The 21,185-nt window shown below is 68.7% G+C and overlaps 3 protein-coding genes across 7 annotated transcripts; 2 read left to right on the top strand and 1 right to left on the bottom strand.

Moving 5' to 3' along the window:
- Nucleotides 1-3: 3 nt before the first annotated feature.
- DDIT3 (DNA damage inducible transcript 3) lies at nucleotides 4-2,147 on the top strand. Of its 2 annotated transcripts, none has more exons than XM_074853830.1 (4): nucleotides 4-131; nucleotides 426-473; nucleotides 1,369-1,518; nucleotides 1,606-2,147. In XM_074853830.1, exons 3-4 carry the CDS (start codon nucleotides 1,393-1,395, stop codon nucleotides 2,074-2,076), a joined length of 597 nt encoding a protein of 198 aa, XP_074709931.1. In that variant the 5' UTR covers nucleotides 4-131; nucleotides 426-473; nucleotides 1,369-1,392; the 3' UTR covers nucleotides 2,077-2,147. The 2 variants fall into 2 exon arrangements, with proteins under 2 accessions (XP_074709931.1, XP_074709932.1); XM_074853831.1 differs by having other exon boundaries at nucleotides 10-131; nucleotides 1,331-1,518.
- Nucleotides 2,112-9,566, bottom strand: MARS1 (methionyl-tRNA synthetase 1). Of its 2 annotated transcripts, none has more exons than XM_074853810.1 (20): nucleotides 9,255-9,566; nucleotides 9,072-9,150; nucleotides 8,835-8,969; nucleotides 8,615-8,690; nucleotides 7,736-7,908; nucleotides 7,514-7,638; nucleotides 7,268-7,384; nucleotides 6,957-7,160; nucleotides 6,593-6,794; nucleotides 6,424-6,498; nucleotides 6,173-6,343; nucleotides 4,274-4,369; nucleotides 4,058-4,175; nucleotides 3,622-3,835; nucleotides 3,410-3,541; nucleotides 3,223-3,327; nucleotides 2,960-3,143; nucleotides 2,770-2,841; nucleotides 2,453-2,548; nucleotides 2,112-2,343 (listed from the first exon to the last, which is right to left on the bottom strand). In XM_074853810.1, the coding sequence occupies exons 1-20, from the start codon at nucleotides 9,563-9,565 to the stop codon at nucleotides 2,191-2,193; spliced, it is 2,838 nt and encodes a 945-aa protein (XP_074709911.1). In that variant the 5' UTR covers nucleotide 9,566; the 3' UTR covers nucleotides 2,112-2,190. The 2 variants fall into 2 exon arrangements, with proteins under 2 accessions (XP_074709911.1, XP_074709913.1); XM_074853812.1 differs by having other exon boundaries at nucleotides 7,514-7,626.
- Nucleotides 9,567-10,102: 536 nt separating this feature from the next.
- ARHGAP9 (Rho GTPase activating protein 9) lies at nucleotides 10,103-19,483 on the top strand. 3 transcript variants are annotated; one of them, XM_074853816.1, is made up of 18 exons: nucleotides 10,103-10,159; nucleotides 11,678-12,005; nucleotides 12,408-12,538; nucleotides 13,416-13,652; nucleotides 14,011-14,088; nucleotides 14,254-14,373; nucleotides 14,463-14,524; nucleotides 15,802-15,889; nucleotides 16,053-16,148; nucleotides 16,458-16,556; nucleotides 16,655-16,778; nucleotides 16,864-16,977; nucleotides 17,458-17,556; nucleotides 18,288-18,365; nucleotides 18,472-18,525; nucleotides 18,622-18,756; nucleotides 18,842-18,947; nucleotides 19,183-19,483. In XM_074853816.1, the coding sequence occupies exons 2-18, from the start codon at nucleotides 11,705-11,707 to the stop codon at nucleotides 19,361-19,363; spliced, it is 2,103 nt and encodes a 700-aa protein (XP_074709917.1). In that variant the 5' UTR covers nucleotides 10,103-10,159; nucleotides 11,678-11,704; the 3' UTR covers nucleotides 19,364-19,483. The 3 variants fall into 3 exon arrangements, with proteins under 3 accessions (XP_074709917.1, XP_074709918.1, XP_074709919.1); XM_074853817.1 differs by lacking the exon at nucleotides 12,408-12,538 and having other exon boundaries at nucleotides 11,678-11,878; XM_074853818.1 differs by lacking the exons at nucleotides 10,103-10,159; nucleotides 11,678-12,005; nucleotides 12,408-12,538 and adding an exon at nucleotides 13,028-13,088.
- Nucleotides 19,484-21,185: the final 1,702 nt, after the last annotated feature.

Genomic DNA, 21,185 nt, shown 5'->3' with positions numbered 1-21,185 from the left:
ACCCTTAAAAAGGGGCTGGGGCGGGCGCGCGCGCGGCCGGAGCGGAGCAACGCGGGACGATGCGGACGAGGATGAGCGGGGGGGGGCAGCGCTCGGAGCGGAGCCGCGGGGAACCGGGACCGCCCAGGAAGGTGCGGGGGGACGGGGCGGAGGAGCCGGTCCCGAGTGCGGGCGGGGGCGCAGACGGAGACATCCCGTCCTGCCCTTTGTGGGGGGGGAAACGGAGCTCCCGGGGAGGCCGCAGGCCGCCCCCGCGGGACAATGGCCCTCGGGGCACACTCACACCGCCCCCCCGCCGAGCTGGCGGGACCCCCGGGAGCGGGGTGGGTGCTGCGAGCCCCTGGGGATCCCCCCACCCGCCGCGCGATGGTGGTTGGGGGCGGGGGGGAAGGAGCAAAACCTGACCCTGTGTCCCCCCTCCCCAGGCATCCAGGAGAAAGTGCGTCCTCGTCGGCCACCACACCTGAGAGCAGGTAAGGGGGGAGGGCGGCACCCTGGGACTCCCGGACCGAAGCCCCCCGTGGGGAGCAACGCCCCAGGGCTGGGGATAGATCGGGTCGGTGGCCAAAGGGACCGGGCTTCAACAGGCCAAGTGCCAGGTCCTGCCCTTGGGCCACAACAACCCCCTGCGTGGCTACAGGCTCGGGGAGGAGTGGCTGGAGCTGCCAGTCAGAGAGGGACCTGGGGGGATTGATAACGAGCCAGCATGTGCCCAGGTGGCCAAGAAAGCCAACGGCATCCTGGCTTGTACCAGCACCAGTGTGACCAGCAGAAGCAGCGAGGTGACAGTCCCCCTGTGCTCTGCACTGGTGAGGCCACACCTGGAGGGTTGTGTCCAGGTTTGGGCACCTCAATCCCAGAGAGATCTCGAGGGGCTGGAGCGAGGGCAGAGGAGGGCAACGATGCTGGGGAAGGGCCTGGAGAATAAATCCTGTGAGGAGCGATGGAAGGAGCTGGGGCTGTTCAGTGTGAGGAGGAGAAGGGGAGGGGAGACCTCATCACTCTCTGCAGCTCCCTGAAAGGACGTTGTGGAGAGGTTGGGGCTGGTCTCTGCTCCCAGGGAATTAGTGACAGAACGAGAGGGAACGGCTTTGAACTGCAACAGGGGAGGGTCAGGCTGGACAGGAGGGAAAAATGTTTCCCCGCCAGAGTGGTCAGAGAGTGGAACAGGCTGCCCAGGGAGGGGGTGGAGTCCCCACCCCTGGGGGTGTTTAAGGGCCGTTTGGATGAGCTGTGGGGGGATGTGGGGTAGGGGAGAACTTTGTAGAGTCGGGCTGAGGGTTGGACTCGATGATCCTGAGGGTTCATGAATGATTCTGTGATTCCAAAGGATCCGGGTCTGACTTAACCCCCCCGCCCCCTTCCCAGCCCTGCCCTGGCCTGGAGGTGACGATGGCAGCCGAGGGGCTGCCTGTGGGGGGACCCGGCTGGGAGCTGGAGGCCTGGTACCAGGACCTGGAGGAGGTGCTGGCAGCAGCAGAGCCCAGTGGGCCCTCCCCTCCCTGGGGGACAGAGCAGGTGAGCAGCAGGGCAGACCCCCGGGGAGGGGCACGGGGTGGTGGGGACACCCGTCACCCGGGGCTGGTTCCTGTTCTCTCCCCGCAGGCAGAGCTGGTTCCGCTGTGGGGCACAGAGGGGGCTGGCGGGGGCCCTGAGCTGGACACGGCCCTGGCTGCGGAGCTGCTGGAGCTGCTGGGGCCAGAGAGCCCAACCAGCACGGAGCCGGCGGGACCGGCCAGCGCGGCCTCCAGGAGCCCCCCGACCCAGCGGGGCGCCGAGGAGGAGGATGAGGATTCAGCTGCGGGGCGCGGGGTGAAGAGGAAGAGGTGCAGCGGCTCGGTGGCCAGCCGGGAGCTGGCCAAGCGCCGGGAACAGGCCAACGAGCAGCGGGTGCTGGAGCTGACGGCCCACAACGAGCAGCTGCGGGAGCAGATCCGGCGGCTCAGCGCCGAGGTGGAGCACACCCGGGCAGCCCTCATCGACCGCATCGTCAACCTCCGCCGGGCTGAGGCGCCGGCCCTGCCCCGGGGGGGCAGCCAGGAACTGGAGGGGCACGGCCCCCCCGGCACAGACTGATGCTGGGGGGCGGGCACCGCTTCCGCACGCGACTGTACAGTTTTTGCGTTTTATTACACTTATAACCACCAGGATGGTCTCTGGGGCCGCTCCCCACCACGGAGGAGCCGCGGGCTACTTCTTCCGCTTGCCCTTAGGCACAGGGACTTCAGGGCTTTTACCCTCTGCCAGCGCCAGCTGCTTCTTCAGCTCCAGCAGCTTGGCCACCTCTGCGTCGATCTGGGCCTTCTCCGCCTTGTTGGCCTTCAGCTGCCGAACGTGGTTGCCCTGGGGAGGGAGCAGGGGGGTGATAAGGGCTTTTTGGGGGGGGGGGGGGGGGGGGGGGTGATAAGGGGAAGACAGGGCCAGCCCCCCCCCCCTACCCCTGGCCACTCACCTGCTTGGCCACCTCCTCTGTCAGCTCCTGGATCAGCTGGGGGTCCCCTGGAGCCACGACAGTGGCTGGTTCTGAGGCCGGGGGGGTCTGTTTGGCCTGTGGAAGGACAGAAATTGGAGCTCTGAAAGTACAGAGCTCTGCACCCACCCCCCACATGCTGGGGGGAGCTGCTGCAGCACCCCCCAGGCAGCGCCAGGGGGTCCCTCAGGGCTCTACAGCCCGAGATCTTCAGGCTGGAAGTGGAGAAAGGGCAGAGAGCAGAGGTGGGGAGGCCAGGACACGAGCTGGGGGGGGGGGCTACTGCAGCCCCCACTCACCTGCCCTCCCTTGAAGCGCTTGCGCAGAGCTTCAACCTGATCGTTCTCCAGCTTCTGGAAGAGGGGGCTCACCTGGAGCCAGGAAGAAGAGGGGTCACCCATGCAGGGGGTCAGCATCCCCCATCCTACCCCCCCCCCTCCACTGCCCGGGGAGGGGGCAGAGCCTGCCCTTCCCACCCCCCCCACCTACGGTGCCCACGCGGTGCCCAGGGGACAGGGTGCAGGTGAAGTCGTGGCTCAGGACAAAACACTCCGGGGGGATGCGGAGCTGCTCCTGGATGGCCGAGCTGACGCTGGGCATGTAGGGCTGCAGCATGACGGCCAGCACGGAAGCCATGTTCACCGCCACGCCGGTCACCGTGCCCGCGCGCTGCCTGGGGGGGCAGGAAACCATCAGTGCCAGGTCCCAGCCCCGCCCCCCCCACCCCCCCCCACCCCCCCATCTCTCCGTACCTGTCCTTTTCATCCCCCTTGATCCACTTCCAGGGCTCATTCACTTGGATGTACTGGTTGCCATGGCGAGAGATGCTAAGGATACACCTGAGAGCATCGCGGATGCTGGTGGGGGGATAGAGGGGGGGGTGAGCATCAGGTCTCTGCCCTCCCACCCTCCCAGTTCAGCCCAGTTCCAGCGACCCACCGGACTTTCTCCAGTAGCTGGTGGTACTGGCGCAGCTCCAGGGTGACCCGAGCCAAGAGCCGCTTGTCATCCGGCGTCAGGACCATGTTGGGGACGGTGCCACCAAAGAACTTGCACACAAACATGCCAGCTCTGGGGACAAAGACAGCGCAGGGATGAGCACAGCTCGGGGACAGAGATGGCCCCCGCCGCCCACCCGGGTGTCCCAGAACCTGTTGATGAAGTTGCCCAGGTTGTTCAGCAGCTCCGAGTTGTTCTTGAGCATGAGGTCGCTCCAGGAGAAGGCGCTGTCCTGCCCTTCGGGCCGCAGGTACAGCAGGTAGAAGCGCCAGATGTCCGCGGGGATGCCCGTGTCCTTGGCCATGTCCCCAAACACTCCCACACCCCGGCTCTTGGAAAACTTCCCATCCTCGTAGTTCAGGTACTCTGGGGAGGGCAGGAGAGACCCCACCGTGGGCCCCAGTCCCCTCAAAGGCAGGGAACAGCCCCACAACCCGGGGAGATGCTCAAAGGGGCTCCCAAGTCCAGGAGGGCAGATGCAGTTTCATGCCCACGCGGGACAGACTGGACCATTCCCAGTGCCGAGGGAAAGCGGCGAAGTGCGGAGACACCCCACCCCCCCCCGATCCCTGATGGCCCCCCCAGTACCTGTAGCAATGAGGTGGTTCACCAGGGTGTAGTTGTCGTCAGCACCCAAGAGTGAGCAGGGAAATATGACGCTGTGGAAGGGGACGTTGTCCTTGGCCATGAAGTTGTAGAGCTCAACCTGACAGTGGGGAGAGGCAGGAGGTGGGGGGGACATCAGTGGACCCCAGCAGCCAGCTCTGTCCCTACCCCCACCCTGCAGCAGCACCAGGCTCCTACCTGCTGTGGGTTCTTCCACCACCTCTCCCACTGCTCGGTGTAGTTGGCTGTAATGGACAAGTAGCCAATGGGAGCATCAAACCACACGTAAAAAACCTGAGGGGAGAGTGATACGTGAGCAGGGGACACCCAGGGACAGATCCCAGAATCATCCCAGTTGGAAGAGCCCTTGAAGCTCCTCCAGCCCCACCATGAACCTCCCCCTGACCGTTCCCAACTCCACCAGATCCCTCAGCGCTGGCTCAACCCGACTCTTCAACCCCTCCAGGGATGGGGACTCCCCCCCTGCCCTGGGCAGCCCATTCCAACGCCCAACAGCCCCTTCTGCAAAGAAATCCTTCCTAAGAGCCAGTCTGACCCTGCCCTGGCGCAGCTTGAGGCCATTCCCTCTTGGCCTGCCGCTGGCTCCTTGGCTCCAGAGACTCCTCCCCCCTCTCTGCACCCTCCTTTCAGGGAGTTGCAGAGGGCCAGGAGGTCTCCCCTCAGCCTCCTCTTCTCCACACTAAACCCCCCCAGTTCCCTCAGCCGCTCCCCATCAGACCTGTGCTCCAGACCCTGCACCAGCTCCGTTGCCCTTCTCTGGACACGCTCGAGTCATTCAAGGGCCTTTTTGGGGTGAGGGGCCCAAAACTGAACCCACTCATCGAGGGGCGGCCTCACCAGTGCCCAGCACAGGGGTCAGACCCCTCCCCTGTCCCTGCTGGCCACGCTGGTGCTGGTACAAGCCAGGATGCCACTGGCCTTCTTGGCCACCTGGGCACACTGCTGGCTCATTACCAATCCCCCCCAGGTCCCTCTCTGACCGGCAGCTCTCCAGCCACTCCTCCCCAGGCCTGGAGCGCTGCTGGGGGTTGTTGTGGCCCAAGGGCAGCACCCGGCATTTGGCCTTATTGAAACTCCCCCAGCTGGGCTCAGCCCATCGCTCCAGCCTGCCCAGGTCTCTCTGCAGACCCTCCCCACCCTCGAGCAGACCAACACCCCCACCCAACTGGGTGTCGTCTGCAAACTGACTGAGGGGACACTCGATCCCCTCGTCTAGAGCATCAATGAAGATGTTAAACAGGAGTGGCCCCAAAACCCAGCCCTGGGGGACACCACTCGTGACCGGCCGCCAACTGGATTTAACTCCCTTCCCCACAACTCTTTGGGCCCGGCCATCAGCCAGTTTTTGACCCAGCAAAGCGTGTGCCCATCCAAGCCACGAGCAGCCAGTTTCACCAGGAGAATGCTGCAGTAAGACAACCACATTAATATCAACATTCCAAAGATATCTGAAATTCCTGAATTTCTCAAACACAATTGTAAATAGCCCCAGGGCTGATGACAATGTCCCCCCTGTGCTCTGCACTGGTGAGGCCACACCTGGAGGGTTGTGTCCAGTTTTGGGCACCTCAATACGAGAGAGATCTCGAGGGGCTGGAGCGAGGGCAGAGGAGGGCAACGAGCTGGGGAAGGGGCTGGAGAATAAATCCTGTGAGGAGCGATGGAAGGAGCTGGGGCTGTTCAGTGTGAGGAGAAGGGGAGGGGAGACCTCATCACTCTCTGCAGCTCCCTGAAAGGACGTTGTGGAGAGGTTGGGGCTGGTCTCTGCTCCCAGGGAATTAGTGACAGAACGAGAGGGAACGGCTTTGAACTGCAACAGGGGAGGGTCAGGCTGGACAGGAGGGAAAAATGTTTCCCCGCCAGAGTGGTCAGAGAGTGGAACAGGCTGCCCAGGGAGGGGGTGGAGTCCCCACCCCTGGGGGGGTTTAAGGGCCGTTTGGATGAGCTGTGGGGGGATGTGGGGTAGGGGAGAACTTTGTAGAGTCGGGCTGAGGGTTGGACTCGATGATCCCGAGGGGCTTTTCCAACCTGAACGATTCTGGGATTCTGTGAACCGAGGAGCCAGGTGGGACCCACCTTGTCGCGGAAGCCGTCGAGGGGCACAGGCGTACCCCACTTCAGGTCGCGGGTGATGCAGCGGGGTTTGAGCCCATCCCGGATCCAGGAGCGAGTGATGTAGCGAGCGTTGGCCGTCCAGTCCCCCGTGGCCCAGGACTGCTCCAGCCAAGGCTCCAGCTGCTCCTCCAGCTGTGGGGGAACACAACAGGGTGGTGAGAGGTACCCGAGGATGCCCCAGCCCCTCCCCACTCCCTGGGGATGAAGCTCACCTTGGGTAGGTCCAGGAAGAGGTGCTGGGTTGGTTTCACCACAGGGACCCCCCTGCAGAGTTTGCACTGCGGATTCTGGCGGGAGAAAAAACAGGTTGGAGGGAGCCCAGGGCGAGGCTGGGGGCAGGGGTGGGTGGTTTGGGTGCTCCCCAGAGGGATCCAGTCCCACCTTCAGCTCCACGGCATTGATGAGTTTGCCACATTTATCACACTGGTCCCCCCGAGCCTCCTCATAGCTGCAGAAGGGGCAGGTGCCCTCCACGAAGCGGTCGGCCAGGAACCGCTGACAGTCCTCACACCGCAGCTGCTCCACAGTGTCTTGCAGCAGGAAACCACGGGCCAGCAAACGCTGGAAGATGTCCTGGGCAATCCTGGGACAGGAGAGGAAGAGGAGAGGGGGCAGCCCCCATCAGCCAGGGAACCCTGGGGAGCCATAGAGCATCCCCAGCCAGGCATGTTGGGGTTCCCCCCCCCCAACATTCCCCAGCACCAGCCCCCCTCCACGCGAGCCCCCGGTTGATGCAGCCGCTCACGTTGTCTGGTAGGGCGTGGTGGTGCGGCCGAAGTAGTCGAAGGAGATGTTGAACCAGCGGTAAATGTCAGCGTGGATGGCGTTGTACTTGTCGCAGATCTCTTGGGGCGTCAGCCCCTCTTCCACCGCCTTGGTCTCGGTGGCCGTGCCGTACTCATCCGTGCCACACACGTACAGCGTGTTCCAGTTCCGCAGGCGGCAGTACCTGCAGGCAGGGCCCGTGACACCCGTGGAGGTGTTGGGGTGGGGGCAGCACAGCCCCCCCACGATGTTCCCGCAGCCCCAAGAAGTTTTTCTGCATCCAAGTCTCACCTGGCAAAGGTGTCGGCGCTGAGGACGCAGCCGATGATGTTGCCAAGGTGGGGGACGTTGTTGACGTAGGGCAGAGCGCTGGTGATCAGGACGTTCCTCATGCCCTCCACGGGCAGCCTGGCACGGACAGGGACAGTCACAAAGAGCAAAAGGAGGCCGCCCCAACCCAGAACAATGTGGCACCAGCGCCTGCCAGGCCCCTCGGAGGTCCAGGACAGCCAGCCCTCACCGCATCTTGGGACTCACACGGGTTTCTGAGGCTGCCAGGGCTTGGGCAGGGCCGCAGCACCGCGGGCCCAGGCTTCCGCAGCAGCTGCGATTTCCTCCTCCGTCAGGGCACGCTCAGAACCTTCTTCCTCCTGTGGGGAAGGCTGGTGGCAGTGAGGGGCTGCGTGCCTGTCGCCACCAGCCCCGCGGGGACCCGTCCCCAGGCCAGGGTTTGAGTAGGGGGCGGGGACAGGGCTGCACCTCGGGCTCGTTACTGGTGGCTCTTTCCATGGCCAGGCAGGGTGGAGGCTGCTTCTGCAGGTAGGACTTGAACTCCAGCAGCGCCTTGGGAACCAGAACGGAGTCAACAGCTTTCCTGCAGGCCTCAGAGATCGTCATGCTCTGGAACCAGCTCCTCAGTGCCTGCAGCTCGCCTTGGGGAGCAAAAGAGAGCAGCAGGATTCTCACAGCACTAGGAATCCCAGAATCATCCCAGTTGGAAAAGCCCTTGAAGCTCCTCCAGCCCCACCATGAACCTCCCCCTGACCGTTCCCAACTCCACCAGATCCCTCAGCGCTGGCTCAACCCGACTCTTCAACCCCTCCAGGGATGGGGACTCCCCCCCTGCCCTGGGCAGCCCATTCCAACGCCCAACAGCCCCTTCTGCAAAGAAATCCTTCCTAAGAGCCAGTCTGACCCTGCCCTGGCGCAGCTTGAGGCCATTCCCTCTTGGCCTGCCGCTTGTCCCTTGGCTCAAGAGACTCCTCCCCCCTCTCTGCACCCTCCTTTCAGGGAGTTGCAGAGGGCCAGGAGGTCTCCCCTCAGCCTCCTCTTCTCCACACTAAACCCCCCCAGTTCCCTCAGCCGCTCCCCATCAGACCTGTGCTCCAGACCCTGCACCAGCTCCGTTGCCCTTCTCTGGACACGCTCGAGTCATTCAAGGGCCTTTTTGGGGTGAGGGGCCCAAAACTGAACCCACTCATCGAGGGGCGGCCTCACCAGTGCCCAGCACAGGGGTCAGATCCCTTCCCTGTCCCTGCTGGCCACGCTAGTGCTGATATAAGCCAGGACACCATTGGCTTTCTTGGCCACCTGGAAGACACGCAACGCTCCCCCTTGGCACCCCTGTTTCGCTCTTACTCGGCAGGCTGGTCTCGTCCTGCAGGATAGGGAACAAGGTGCCCCACACAACCACATCGGCCACCGACTCGGCATCCTGGGCCAGAGAAGCAGCGTCAGGCCTTGAGGCAGCCCCAGCCCAGGCTCGGGGCGGGCAGCAGAGAGCTCAGCCCTCCAGGGAGAAGATTCCCCTGCCCCAGGGATTGGGGGGGGGGTCCCCGCAACCCACAGTCCCACTCACCCCAGCGAGGTAGGCAGTGCCTCTCCTGGATAAATTCTGCTCTATGTGGGTCAGCAGCTTCCCCAAGGCCCCCACCGCCTCCAGCCCCTTCTTGCCGTGCACCAGCTGTGCATACAGGGCGGCCGAGGCGGCCGGCTGGGAGCAGACAGAGTGGGAGGGGGGTCAGGTAGGCCGGGGATGGTGTGTAATGGGCGCGGGGGGGGGGAACAACCACCACTGTAACCCCGGGGCACCCACCTGCAGCTCAGTGGCCTCCCACTCCAGCCACTGGTTCGTCAGGTCGGTGGGTTCCTCGCCGCGGGCCAGGAAGAAGAACCTGGGGAGGAGGAGGAGGCTGTAAGGGGGGGTAATGGAGCTGGAGGCTCCGGGGGGCGGTGTGGGGGCAGCTGGAGGCTCCGGGGCCGCCCCCCCGGTACTCACTGGCAGATGGCGTTGGGGGAGAAGAGGACGGTGCCGCTGTCCAGCTCCAGGGCGGGCACCCACGGGGCGCTCAGCGCGGCGAGGGGCCGATCCGCAGAGGCCGTCAGGCCCGGCGGGCCCCGCCGAAGGGGGGAGCTCGCCGGGGCCGGTGCCAGCGGGTCCCTACCGGAGCGGGGAGCAGCGGCGGCGGCGGACGCCACCGTCTCCACGGAGGGGCCGTCCCAGACGAGCCGCACCGGAGCGGCGGCGGCCCCGGCAGCCGCCAGCACCTTCAGCGCCGCGGGGCCGCCCGCCGCCACTCGCAGCCGCATCGCCCCACAATGCCCCGCGCCGCCCCACAATGCCCCGCGCGGCCGCCGGCTCCGGCCCTGCTCTCGCGAGAGCGGCGGTCGCCATGGCGACAGCGGGGGCGCCGCGGCCAGTGGGCGGGGCCTGCGCCGCTTGCGTCACCCGCGGCGGAACGGCGCCGTGACGTCACGGGACGGCGCTCTGACGTCACGGCGCGGGGCCGCCCGGCAGCACGTCACGGAGCCGCTCGCGCCCCCGCGGGGTCACGTCGGTGTCGTGTGTGTGACACCCCCCCCCCCATCCCAGGGCACGGACCGGGGCGCCCCCCCCGGCCCCGCGAGCGCGGGCCCCGCCGCCCCTCCCGCCCCCCCCGGCCCCAGCGCCCCCCCCCGGGACCCCGAGCGCCGCTCCCGCTTTCCCACCGGGACGCTCCCCCCGCCTCCTCCCGGGAGCCACACACCCACCCCCCCACCTCCACACCCCCCCCGCCGCTCCCCGTCCCCCCCGGAGCGGGGCGAGCACCCGGGCGCCCCGTCTCGTCCTGTCACATGGCCCGGGGACGTGTCCCCGCTGCCGCCGCTACGGGCGGGCCCCACCCGCCACCCCGGCAGGACCAGGTGGGTGGGGGACACCGGGGAGGGTCCCGCGGGGGGGGTGTCGCTGCTCTGCACCGGGGGGGGCTGTGCAGCCACAGCACCCCAAGCCCCCCTCGGCCTGTTCCCCGCACGCCCCCCCCGCCCCGGTGCTCCAGGCACCGGCGGGGCAGAAAGCGGAGGGTAACGGGGGCAACACAACCGGGCTGGGGTCCCCCCCCCCCGGGGCAAAGCTGATCTGCCCCCCCCGGGCAGTGCAGTCACCCCAACTGCCCCACCTCACCCCCCGTCCCTGAGCGCTCCCGGCAGCACAGGGGGGGGCAGAGCCCAAAGGTGCTTGGGGACGAGCGGGACCCCGGCTCTGAGCCCCGCACCCATGGGTGCTCGGCTGGGTCCGGGCAGGGCGCTGGGGACCCTGGCCTGCGCCCCATGGCAGCCCCCCCCCCTCCTCTGTCCTGGCAGCGGGTCCTGCCCGCGGCCCCCACACCGGGGAGGGTGAGTCCAGCTGGGGGGGGTTGGGGGCTGTAGGGCCATGGAGCTGGGGGGGGGGGGGCTGCAGGTGGGGGGCTGCAGGAGCCTTGGGGGGGGGGGCGCTGGGGACCTGGGAAACGGGCTGGGGGAGCCTCAGGCCGGGGACCAAGGGACTGGGAGCCACTGGGCTGTCGGGCCGTGGGGTGGGGAGGCTGCGGGACAAGGGGACCAGAGGCCATGGGGCTGAGGCCCCCCAGCACCACCCCCCAGCCCCACGCCACGGGGCGCGAGGAAGCCGCAGCCTCGCTGCTTCCTGCTGCAGCAGCTGCCGGGTTTCCTGCAGGTCCCCGAGCCCCGGCTGCCCCAGCACCCCCAGTCCCCCCAGTCCCCCCATCCCCCATCCCCTGGGGCCAGGTCATTGGCTCCCCCGGCCCCAGGAACTCCGGTTCCTGTGGACAGGATCGCTGTGGGGCATCGCTGTGGTGGGGGGATCCATGGCTGTGGGGCACAGCCTGGCCCTGGGGCATTGCCGTGGGGCACATTCTGTCTGTGGGGCACAGCCTGGCCATGGGGCATTGCCGTGGGGCACATTCTGCCTGTGGGGCACAGCCTGGCCATGGGGCATTGCCGTGGCCGTGGGGCACATTCTGTCTGTGGGGCACAGCCTGGCCGTGGGGCATTGCCGTGGGGCACATTCTGCCTGTGGGGCACAGCCTGGCCATGGGGCATTGCCGTGGGGCACATTCTGCCTGTGGGGCACATTCTGCCTGTGGGGCACAGCCTGGCCGTGGGGCATTGCCGTGGGGCACATTCTGCCTGTGGGGCACATTCTGCCTGTGGGGCACAGCCTGGCCGTGGGGCATTGCCGTGGGGCACATTCTGCCTGTGGGGCACAGCCTGGCCCTGGGGCATTGCCGTGGCCACAGAACCCAGCCTGGCCATGGGGCAGCGTCCCTGCTGTCCCCCATGGCACTGCTCAGCCCCATTCCACCGCAGCCCGGGGCCACGCCGGCTGTGGGGCCCGTCTGCCCTGACCCCCATCTGCCCTGACCCCCATCCTGCGCCCCACAGGGGCTGAGGGCCCGGCTGTAGCGCAGGATGCTGGCGGGGCGGTGGCGGCTGGAGGGGCGGCGGTGGCAGCGCGCCGAGCCGGCCGTGGTGCTCCGCGCCCTCTACGACTACGCGTACCGGGCCGAGGACGGGCGGCACGTGGCCATGGCTGCTGGCGAGCGGTTCCTGCTGCTCCACAAAGCCAACGAGGACTGGTGGCAGGTGAGACGGGCCAGCGAGCCCCGCTGGGCTCGGCCCTTCTTCGTCCCTGCTACCTACGTGGCCGAGGTGGAGCCTGGTGACACCGGGAGATGGAGCCCGCTGGCCCCCAGCCAGCCTGCGGGCACGGGTGAGCGGGGAGGGGGGCACGGGGTGGCGGGATGCTGGGAGAAAGGACACTGAGGTGGGGGGCAAAGGGGTGGGGGGCGGGCGATGAGGGAGTTTTAGGGCTGCGGGACACAGCAGTGGGTGTCCCGCGCTGTGGGTCTGGGGGCACAAGGGTGGGGGGAGGGGGGGGCCGCGGGGGCGCTAAGGGCAGAGGGTAAGGGGGGGGGATTGGGGGGACAGGGCTGGGAGCCACGATGGGGACCGAAGGGCTGGGGGAGACACCAGGGACTTGGGGCTGGGGGTACCAGGGGTGGGGGGACCCTGGGGAAAACACAGCTGGGGCCCAGGGGTGGGGGGTCTCTGCCCCCCTTCTATATCCCAGAGCATCATTTTGGGGTGGGGGTCCCCCCCTCTCTTCCCTCAGGCCTGCCACCGCAGTACTGCTCGCTGGAAGACCTGTGTGGCCCAGACCCCCCCGAGGGGGCCCTGCCCGCCCCCCCCCCGGCCCTGCCGCGGTGCCAGTCGCAGCAGGAGCTGCTGGCCCGGGGCCCGGGGGTGAGTGGGGGCCAGGTGGCCCCCAGAGGACACCCCAAGCCCTGTTCCCCTCTGCGCCCCCCCCAGCCTTTGCACCCCCCTGCACCTCCAACCTGCGTCCCTGCACCCCCACATCCCCAACCTCACCCCCCTGCACCCCCCAACCTCAGCCCCAACCTCACTCCCCTCCATCACCCCCCTGCACCCCCCAACCTCACCCCCCTGCACCCCCAACCTGCACCCCCCAACCTCACCCCCCTCCATCACCCCCCTGCACCCCCCAACCTCACCCCCCTCCATCACCCCCTTGCACCCCCCAAACTCACCCCCAACCTCACCCCCAACCTGCACCCCCCAACCTCACCCCCCTGCTCCACTCCCTGCACCCCCCCACCCCCCCGCACCCCAGCACCCTCCAACCCCGCCCTCGCTGCCGCCGCTTCCTCGTCGCCGTGGGGCAGCGGAGGAAGTGCCGGGGGGGGGACACACACCGGGGGGGGCAGTGCCGCCCGCAGCGGGGTCCGGGGGGGGGGACCGAGGGGGACCGGTGCTGCGCGGCCGCGGGCGGCAGGTGGGAGCGGGACGCCGGGCCGGGGCCGGGGAGGGGGGGTCCGGGGAGAAGGTGGGGAGGGGGGGGCCGGGGTGGCAAACGGCTCCGGGAAAACGATTGCAAAATCCTGATCCGGGCTGGGCAGAGCAAGGGGGGGCTGGGGGGGGGGGGGACAGAGCAAGGGGACACGGCTGGGGGGGGACAGAGCAAGGGGACACGGCTGGGGGGCAGAGTAAGGGGGCACAGCGGGGGGGTTGGGGGGCAGGGATGGAAGGCGCAGTGTGGGGCGGGGGGGGGCCGTGGCCACTGTCCGTGTGCCCCAGCCCCGTTCCGGATCTGTCCCCCCAGGAGCCCCCCCGGGGAGCTGCCATGATCTACTGCAACCTGGAGGAGCTGCAGCGGGCAGGGGGCCAGGCAGAGCCCCCCGTGCCGGCTGGGCCCCCCCTCCAGGTTTTGGGGACCTGGGAGCGTCACCTGGACCCCAACACCGGGCGCTGCTTCTTCTACAACCCCCAGACCGGGATGACCTCCTGGAAACCCCCCCGGCGGCACCGGGAGGCGGGGGGCAGGGGGAGCAGTGCTGGGGTCTGCACACCCCCATCTCTCCTTGCCCCCCCCCCGTCCCCCCACTTCCCCACCACCCTCCATCCCGCTGGCCCCCGCACTCCCCGTGCCCCCCCCCCAGTGCCCACACATCGTGCCCCCCAGGGGCCCCCGTGACTCCTCAATTCTCCCCAATTATCCCCCCAATATCTTCCCCCCCCCGTAGCCCCTCTGACTCTCCCAGTGCCCCTCCAAGTCGTCCCCCCCCCCCCCCAGCCCCCTCCTTGTCCCTGGCACAACTCTGCTGGGCTACTGACAATTAATGCCAGCACTAATTACGGGGTGGGGGCCACTCCTGGGGATCCTGAGACTGATCCATGTCCCCCCATCTCCCCTACAGGTCCTGCCCCCCCCCGCCGAGCCCCCCAGGACCACAAGACGCTGGAGCTCGGGTGATGCTGGGGGCCCCGGTGACACTGTGAGCTGGGGGACGAGGGCTGGGGAGGGGGAGGGCTGGAGGGGAGGGAGGATGGGGGGTGCACAAGGTGGGGGTCAAGACGTGGATGGATAATGGGGGGCACTGGGAAGGGTGCGGGTGGGCACCATGGCTGTGCCCCCCCCCACACTGTCCCCGCCACTGCAGGTGAGCCATGGCCAGACTCCTGCCCACCACAGCCTGGAGGAGCGGGCGGCCACCCCCCAGCCCCCCCAACCCGCCCTGACCCCGGCCAGGCCCCTGTCCTGCACCCCCGCCCTGCCCACCGTGAGTTACCCCCGGGCCGAGGGGTGCTGGGGGGGGGTCCAAGGGGTGCTGGGGGGGGGGCAGGGGCGGCACTGACCCTGTCCTGGCAGGAGGTGCAGAAGGCCGGGCAGCTCAACAGGACCAAGATCGCGGAGGGGGGCAGGAAGCTCAGGTGGGGTCCTGGGGGTGGGGGGGGGTGCAGGGGGCTGTGCCAGGTTGGGGTCCCCAGGGGGGGTCCTGGTGCAGGAGGGGGCTGTGCCAGGTTGGGGTCCTGGGGGTGGGGGGGGGGTGCAGGGGGCTGTGCCAGGTTGGGGTCCTGGGGGTGGGGGGGGGTGCAGGGGGCTGTGCCAGGTTGGGGTCCTGGGGGTGGGGGGGGGTGCAGGGGGCTGTGCCAGGTTGGGGTCCCCAGGGGGGGTCCTGGTGCAGGAGGGGGCTGTGCCAGGTTGGGGTCCTGGGGGTGGGGGGGGGGTGCAGGGGGCTGTGCCAGGTTGGGGTCCTGGGGGTGGGGGGGGGTGCAGGGGGCTGTGCCAGGTTGGGGTCCTGGGGGTGGGGGGGGGTGCAGGGGGCTGTGCCAGGTTGGGGTCCCCAGGGGGGGTCCTGGTGCAGGAGGGGGCTGTGCCAGGTTGGGGTCCTGGGGGTGGGGGGGGGGGTGCAGGGGGCTGTGCCAGGTTGGGGTCCTGGGGGTGGGGGGGGGGTGCAGGGGGCTGTGCCAGGTTGGGGTCCTGGGGGTGGGGGGGGGTGCAGGGGGCTGTGCCAGGTTGGGGTCCTGGGGGTGGGGGGGGGGGTGCAGGGGGCTGTGCCAGGTTGGGGTCCCCAGGGGGGGTCCTGGTGCAGGAGGGGGCTGTGCCAGGTTGGGGTCCTGGGGGTGGGGGGGGGTGCAGGGGCTGTGCCAGGTTGGGGTTTGGGGGGGGGGAGTGTCCTGGTGCAGGAGGGTCCTGGTGCAGGTTGGGGTTCCTGGGGGGCTGGTTCTGGTGCAGGGGGCTGTGCCAGGTTGGGGTCCTCAGGGGGGGGCTGTGCTTGGGGGGGTCCATAGTGAAGCAGTGGGGTCTATGTCAGTCTCGGGGTCCATGCCAGCTTTGAGGGGGGGGTCCCCACTTCAGCAGAGTGTTTTTGCCAAGCTGAGGGGGCCATGCCAGCCTGGGGGGGGGGGGGGGGGTATGCCAGGGAGGGGGTGCCAACTGGGGGCAGGCATTCCAGCCTGGGGAGGGGGGGCTGTGCCGGCCTGGGGGCTCCAGCAGCTGGGGGGGCTCCAGCCAAGCAACGTCCCTGGCCAATAAAGGCGCTTTTGGACGTGCCAGGCTGGGGGGGGGAGGGGGGTGTCTGGGGTGCTGCCAGTGCCCAGATGGTGCCTGGGGCCTGTGTGAGGCTTTGCTGGGGTGGGGGGGCCCAATCCTGCCCCCAGCCCTGGCTGGGGAGGGGTTGGGGGTGCCCCTCACCTGCTGCCCCCAGGAAGAACTGGGGAGTCTCCTGGGTGGTGCTGGCCGGGAACAGCCTCATCTTCTACAAGGAGCCCAAGGGGGTGGCACCCACCGCCTGGGTGAGTGGGGGGGCACGGGGGTGGGCTGGGACGGTGGGGGAGGGCCAGAGCATCGGGAGGAAAGGGGGGGACACTGGAGGGAGAGGGCTGTGGAGGAATGTGGGGTGCTCTGGAGACACAAAGGGGGAGAGGGCACCCGTGACACCCGGTGCCCCCCCCGCAGTGCCCTGCCACCAGCCGCCCCGAGAGCAGCGTGGACTTGCGGGGGGCTGCCCTGGATTGGGCCCGTGACCTCTCCAGCAAGAAAAACGTCATCCACGTGAGTGGGGGGGGACCCCAGGCCGGGGGTGTGGGGATGCCTGAAGCATCCAGCCCACGGAGAAGGGGACCCCACAGCCCAGCATGTACAAGAACCCCCAAAATGGGACAAAAAGGGGTGTCGCTCATTTACTCCCCTGGAGCGTAGGGGGGTGTGGTGTAGGGACCCCCCCTTGGGTTAGGGGCACGCCTGGGGGCATTGCGGGGGGGAGCGGGGCAGCCCTGCAGTGCCTGGGTCCCCCTGGCCCCTGTCGGGGTCCCTGGGGGTCCCTGCCCGCCCCCCCATCCCGCTGCCCCCCCCCCCCGCCAGCTCCGCACTGTGACGGGCAACGAGTTCCTGCTGCAGTCGGACCACGAGGCCACCATCCAGGAGTGGGCCCGGGCCATCTGCGGGGTCATCCGCTGGCTGGTGAGTGCCTGCGGGGGGCGGGGGTTTGCCCCAGGGCTGCCCCCAGCCCCCTTGGCATCCTCTACTGTCCCTGTCCGCCCACCCCCGCCTCCCCCCAGGACCTGGAGAACCCCGTGGACGCACCCGTGGGGTGGCTGCGCCGGGGGGATGTTGGGGACCTGGTGGAGCTCAGCAGGGACGAGGACGAGGCGCTGTGGGTCACCGAGGGGGCTGGGGCTCCAGGTAGGGTTGGGGGGCCAAGGGGGGGGGGAGCAGGGCTCAGGGCTGGGTGACCATGACAGCACCCCCGGGCCTGCTGTGTCCCCAGGGGCCACCCATGTCCCCGACACCTCGGAGAAGAAGCGGGTGAAGAGCAAGCTGAGGCGCTTCATCGTCAAGCGGCCCCCGCTCCAGAGCCTGCAGGAGAAGGGGCTCATTCGAGGTGGGGCTCCCCAGCGCTGGGACCCCCCCCCCCGAGTCCCACCACCACGCAATCGGGACCCCCACAAACCCTCCCACGTCCTCCCTCTGCCCCCAAAGTGGGAGAGGAAGAGGGTCCCCCAGTGCTCCATTCAGCCCAGTGGGTCCCAGTAACCGCCCCCTCCCCCCCAGTGTTTCTGCCCCCCACTCCCTGTGAACCCACTGGTCCCAGTGTCCCTCCCAAGTCCCAGCATTCCCTCCTGGTCCCGGTGTCTTCCTGTCCCCCCCCAGTCCCAGAATCCCCCCTCAAGTCCCTGAATCCCCACCCCCACCCCATGCACCCACCGGTCCCAGCGTTTCCCTCCAGCCCAGCCCTTCCCCGTCCTGGTGTCCCTCCGTGCCCTCACCACCACCCTCCCCGTCCCCCTGCCCCGTCCCCATTTGCCCCCTGCCAAGTCCCAGTGCTCCCCATCCCAGTTTGCCCCCGTGCTGCCTCTCCCAGACCAGGTGTTCGGGTGCCGCCTGGACGCCCTGTGCCAGCGGGAGAGCTCCCCAGTGCCCCGCTTCGTGCGGCTCTGCGTGGAGGCCATCGAGGAGAGAGGTAGGGTCCTCCCGGCCGGCGTCCCCCCCGCCCCCTGCCAGCACAGACATCCCCCACCACGTCTCGCCCCCTTCGTTGAGCCAGCAGTGTGCCCAGGTGGCCAAGAAAGCCAACGGCATCCTGGCTTGTAGCAGCACTAGTGTGACCAGCAGAAGCAGGGAGGTGACAGTCCCCCTGTGCTCTGCACTGGTGAGGCCACACCTGGAGGGTTGTGTCCAGGTTTGGGCACCTCAATCCCAGAGAGATCTCGAGGGGCTGGAGCGAGGGCAGAGGAGGGCAACGAGCTGGGGAAGGGCCTGGAGAATAAATCCTGTGAGGAGCGATGGAAGGAGCTGGGGCTGTTCAGTGTGAGGAGGAGAAGGGGAGGGGAGACCTCATCACTCTCTGCAGCTCCCTGAAAGGACGTTGTGGAGAGGTTGGGGCTGGTCTCTGCTCCCAGGGAATTAGTGACAGAACGAGAGGGAACGGCTTTGAACTGCAACAGGGGAGGGTCAGGCTGGACAGGAGGGAAAAATGTTTCCCCGCCAGAGTGGTCAGAGAGTGGAACAGGCTGCCCAGGGAGGGGGTGGAGTCCCCACCCCTGGGGGTGTTTAAGGGCCGTTTGGATGAGCTGTGGGGGGATGTGGGGTAGGGGAGAGCTTTGTGGATTCGGGCTGAGGGTTGGACTCGCTGATCCCGAGGGGCTTTTCCAACCTGAACGATTCTGTGACTCAGGGATTTGTTGTCCCCAGGCCTTGACGTTGACGGGATCTACCGGGTCAACGGGAACTTGTCCGTGATCCAGAAGCTGCGTTTTGCCGTGGACCGGGGTGAGGGGACCGAGGGGGCGCAGGATGGGGGAACTGTGTGGGAGCACGTGCCCAGGGAGGGGGGAAGGCAGCTGCTCCCCCCCTGACTCCTCCTCCGTCCCCACAGAGCGAGCCGTGACCTCGGACGGGCGCTACGTCTTCCCCGAGCAGCCATGCCAAGGTCAGCCGGGGTGGCCAGGGCAGGGGGGGACCCTGGAGGTGCTGGGGCTTGGTGGGGGGGGGCCCGGCACAGGCTGAGCTCCCCCGCTGCTCCCAGAGGAGCGGCTCAGCCTGGCAGAGCCCGAGTGGAGCGACGTCCATGTGGTGACCGGTGCCCTCAAGCTCTTCTTCCGCGAGCTGCCCGAGCCCCTGGTGCCGTACGGGCTCTTCGACCCCTTCATCGACGCCGTCAGTAAGTGTCCCGCCGCGGTGCTCCCCGTGGGGGGTGCTGGGGGGGTGGGGGGGGCACCGTGTCTGACCGCTGTGGCTCCCCCCAGAGCTGCCGGACCCCCAGGAGCGGGTGGAGCGGGTGGCTGAGCTGGTGCAGAGCCTCCCCCCTGCCAACTACGCCACCCTGCGCTACCTCCTGGCTCACCTCTGCCGGTAAGGGGGGGCTGGGGGGGGTGGGTTAGAGCTGCCCCACGGGTGGGTGGATGTGGGGGGCTACGGGGTACCTGGGGGGGGGGGCTATTGGGTGTCCCTGGTACACCTGGGGAGGTGCGGGGGGGAGGATTAGGACCCGCTCTGGCACACGGACCTGTGGGGTGATGGAGGGAGGACCGGGGCTGGGGGGGGGGGGGTGCACGGGGCCACCCCCCACCCCTCTGCGCATCCCCAGGGTGATGGAGCGGGAGGATGTCAACCGCATGACGCGCCAGAACATCGGCATCGTGTTCGGGCCGACGCTGCTGCGGCCGGAGCGGGAGCCGGGCAGCCTGGCCGCGGGCATGGCCCAGCAGAACCAGGCCGTGGAGCTGCTGCTGGCTCACTTCGACCGCATCTTCCCTGCGCCCCCCTGAGCCTCGCCCCCCCCACGCCCCCACCCCAAGTCAGGCGTGTGCCCCTTCCTACCTGCCCCCCCCAGTCCTCCCTGCCCCACGATCCTTCCACGCTGCAGTAAACAGGCACCTTCTCTGCGACCGCCGGCACCTCCTGCGCTGACCGGGGCTGGGGGGGCTGCGGCACCCAGAGCCTCCCACCTCCCACCGCCTCCCACCCCATCACCCAGGCGCCTGGCAGCCCCCAAGTGCCCACCCCCTGCCCCCTGCCCAGCCCCAGACACCCCCCCGAGGTCATTACAGCGCTAATTGATTTCCACCATTCATTAAATACCCATCTGTCGCCATCAGACCCCCCCAGGAGAGGCCCCCGGCTCCGCTGGCACAGCCAGTGCCGGGGTCTGCCCACACCAGGGCTGGGGGGGTCTCACTGGGGGGTGCCCCAGGGTGGCTGCACCCCACTGCAGCACCACCGGGACTCCTGCCCGGGGACACAGCGGTCAGCGGACACAGGAGCTGTCACCGGGGCCCATCACCGTCACCCTCCCCTGGCCCTCCCAGTGGCCCCCAGCCCCTCCCAGGGCCTCAGCGCCCCCCCTGTGCCCCCCCAGTTCCCCGGTTCCCATGACAGCGTGCCCCCAGGACCCCGTGCCCCCACCCGATGCTCCTGAATTCTCCCAGCTCCCCAGTGCCCGCCCAGCCCTGCTCACCAGTTGCACCAGTCTCTCCCAGTTCCCAGCAGCAGCGTCCACTGGATCTGCTGGTGGCCCAGGACAGGCAGGAGGGGGAGGGCAGGCAGGGTCCCAGGAGCTCCAGGCAAGAAGAGGTGCAGAAGGGGGGGTCCAGGACACTTGGGGGGCTCAGCTGGACCCCGGGGGGCTCCCGGGTCACACCAGCCCTGCCTGGGGCAGGGACCGATCCGGAGGCTCGCTGGGGGGCTGAGAGGGACCCACTGATGCCCCGGGGGCAGCCCACTGAGGGGGGGGGCACCTCTGGCTCTGAGCTGTGGCGGGTCCCTGTGAGCACCCCCAGGCACCCCAGTCCTGGGCTGGGGGGGGGGGTCCCAGGCGCTGCGCGGGTGGGGGCTGGAGGAGCGTTTCTGGCAGCCAGCACAGCAGGACGCTGCGTCCCGGGGGGGGCACGGGGCAGTCAGAGGCGCTGGGCGGGGGCCGGGGGGTGTCCCGGGGCAGGGGGGGGTGTTTTAGGGAAGTGGGTGCCTCATGCGCTGAGGCTCAGAGCGCTGGGGGGGAGTCCGGGGGTGCAGGGCGGGGTAATGCCCCCCCCGCCCCCCCCGCGCTGGGGATGTGCAGCCGGTGCCGGGGCTCGAGGGTTTTCCCCACCCCGGGCTCAGGGGCAGCATCGCCCCGTCCTCCCCCCGCCGCTCCCCTCCTGCCATGGCACAGCGGCTCAGGGCCCCCCCGCGCCCCTCCCCGCCGCTCCCCCAGCCCGGCACCCCCGGCAGCGCTGCCTGGGCGGGGGGCTCCCAGGCGCCCCCCCCTCCCCTCAACTGCTCGACCTCGGGTGCTGAGAGCAGGACTCTGCCCGGGGCAGCTCGGGGTGCGGGGGGGGGCCCCAACTCAAGAGGCCAAAAAGAGCCTCATGTTGGTCCCTGTATCGTTTGATAAATCACAATCGCAAAGTTCAACGCTTGCCCGCTGCACTGGACCCGTGACAGCCCCGATCTTCACCCCCACATCTGATGGTCACAGCGTCGTGTCCCAGCTCCCCGCGGTGGTTCTCGCGTCTGACTGGGATACGCAGGAAAAGGGGTTGAAAAGCCCCCCCAGCGCTCAGAGCTGCCGTGGCTGGGGGTCCAAGTGTTCCACGGATCGTCAAGTCTACG

The sequence above is a fragment of the Strix uralensis genome, chromosome 33 (genome assembly GCF_047716275.1).
Source record: "Strix uralensis isolate ZFMK-TIS-50842 chromosome 33, bStrUra1, whole genome shotgun sequence".
Lineage (NCBI taxonomy): Eukaryota > Metazoa > Chordata > Aves > Strigiformes > Strigidae > Strix > Strix uralensis.
The sequence above is the reverse complement of the archived record's forward strand: the minus strand, read 5'-3'. Positions and strand labels throughout refer to the sequence as shown.

Bases quoted from the DNA above. Each gene is read 5' to 3' on its own strand.
- DDIT3 (XM_074853830.1), top strand. From the start codon at position 1,393: ATGGCAGCCGAGGGGCTGCCTGTGGGGGGACCCGGCTGGGAGCTGGAG. The intron at 1,519-1,605 runs GTGAGCAGCAGG...CTCTCCCCGCAG, and splicing joins CTCCCTGGGGGACAGAGCAG to GCAGAGCTGGTTCCGCTGTG.
- MARS1 (XM_074853810.1), bottom strand. From the start codon at position 9,565: ATGCGGCTGCGAGTGGCGGCGGGCGGCCCCGCGGCGCTGAAGGTGCTG. The intron at 7,639-7,735 runs GTGCAGCCCTGT...CACTGCCACCAG, and splicing joins CCACCAGTAACGAGCCCGAG to CCTTCCCCACAGGAGGAAGA. The intron at 3,328-3,409 runs GTGGGTCGCTGG...TCCCCCCACCAG, and splicing joins CAGCTACTGGAGAAAGTCCG to CATCCGCGATGCTCTCAGGT.
- ARHGAP9 (XM_074853816.1), top strand. From the start codon at position 11,705: ATGCTGGCGGGGCGGTGGCGGCTGGAGGGGCGGCGGTGGCAGCGCGCC. The intron at 15,890-16,052 runs GTGAGTGGGGGG...CCCCCCCCGCAG, and splicing joins GGGTGGCACCCACCGCCTGG to TGCCCTGCCACCAGCCGCCC. The intron at 16,557-16,654 runs GTGAGTGCCTGC...GCCTCCCCCCAG, and splicing joins GCGGGGTCATCCGCTGGCTG to GACCTGGAGAACCCCGTGGA.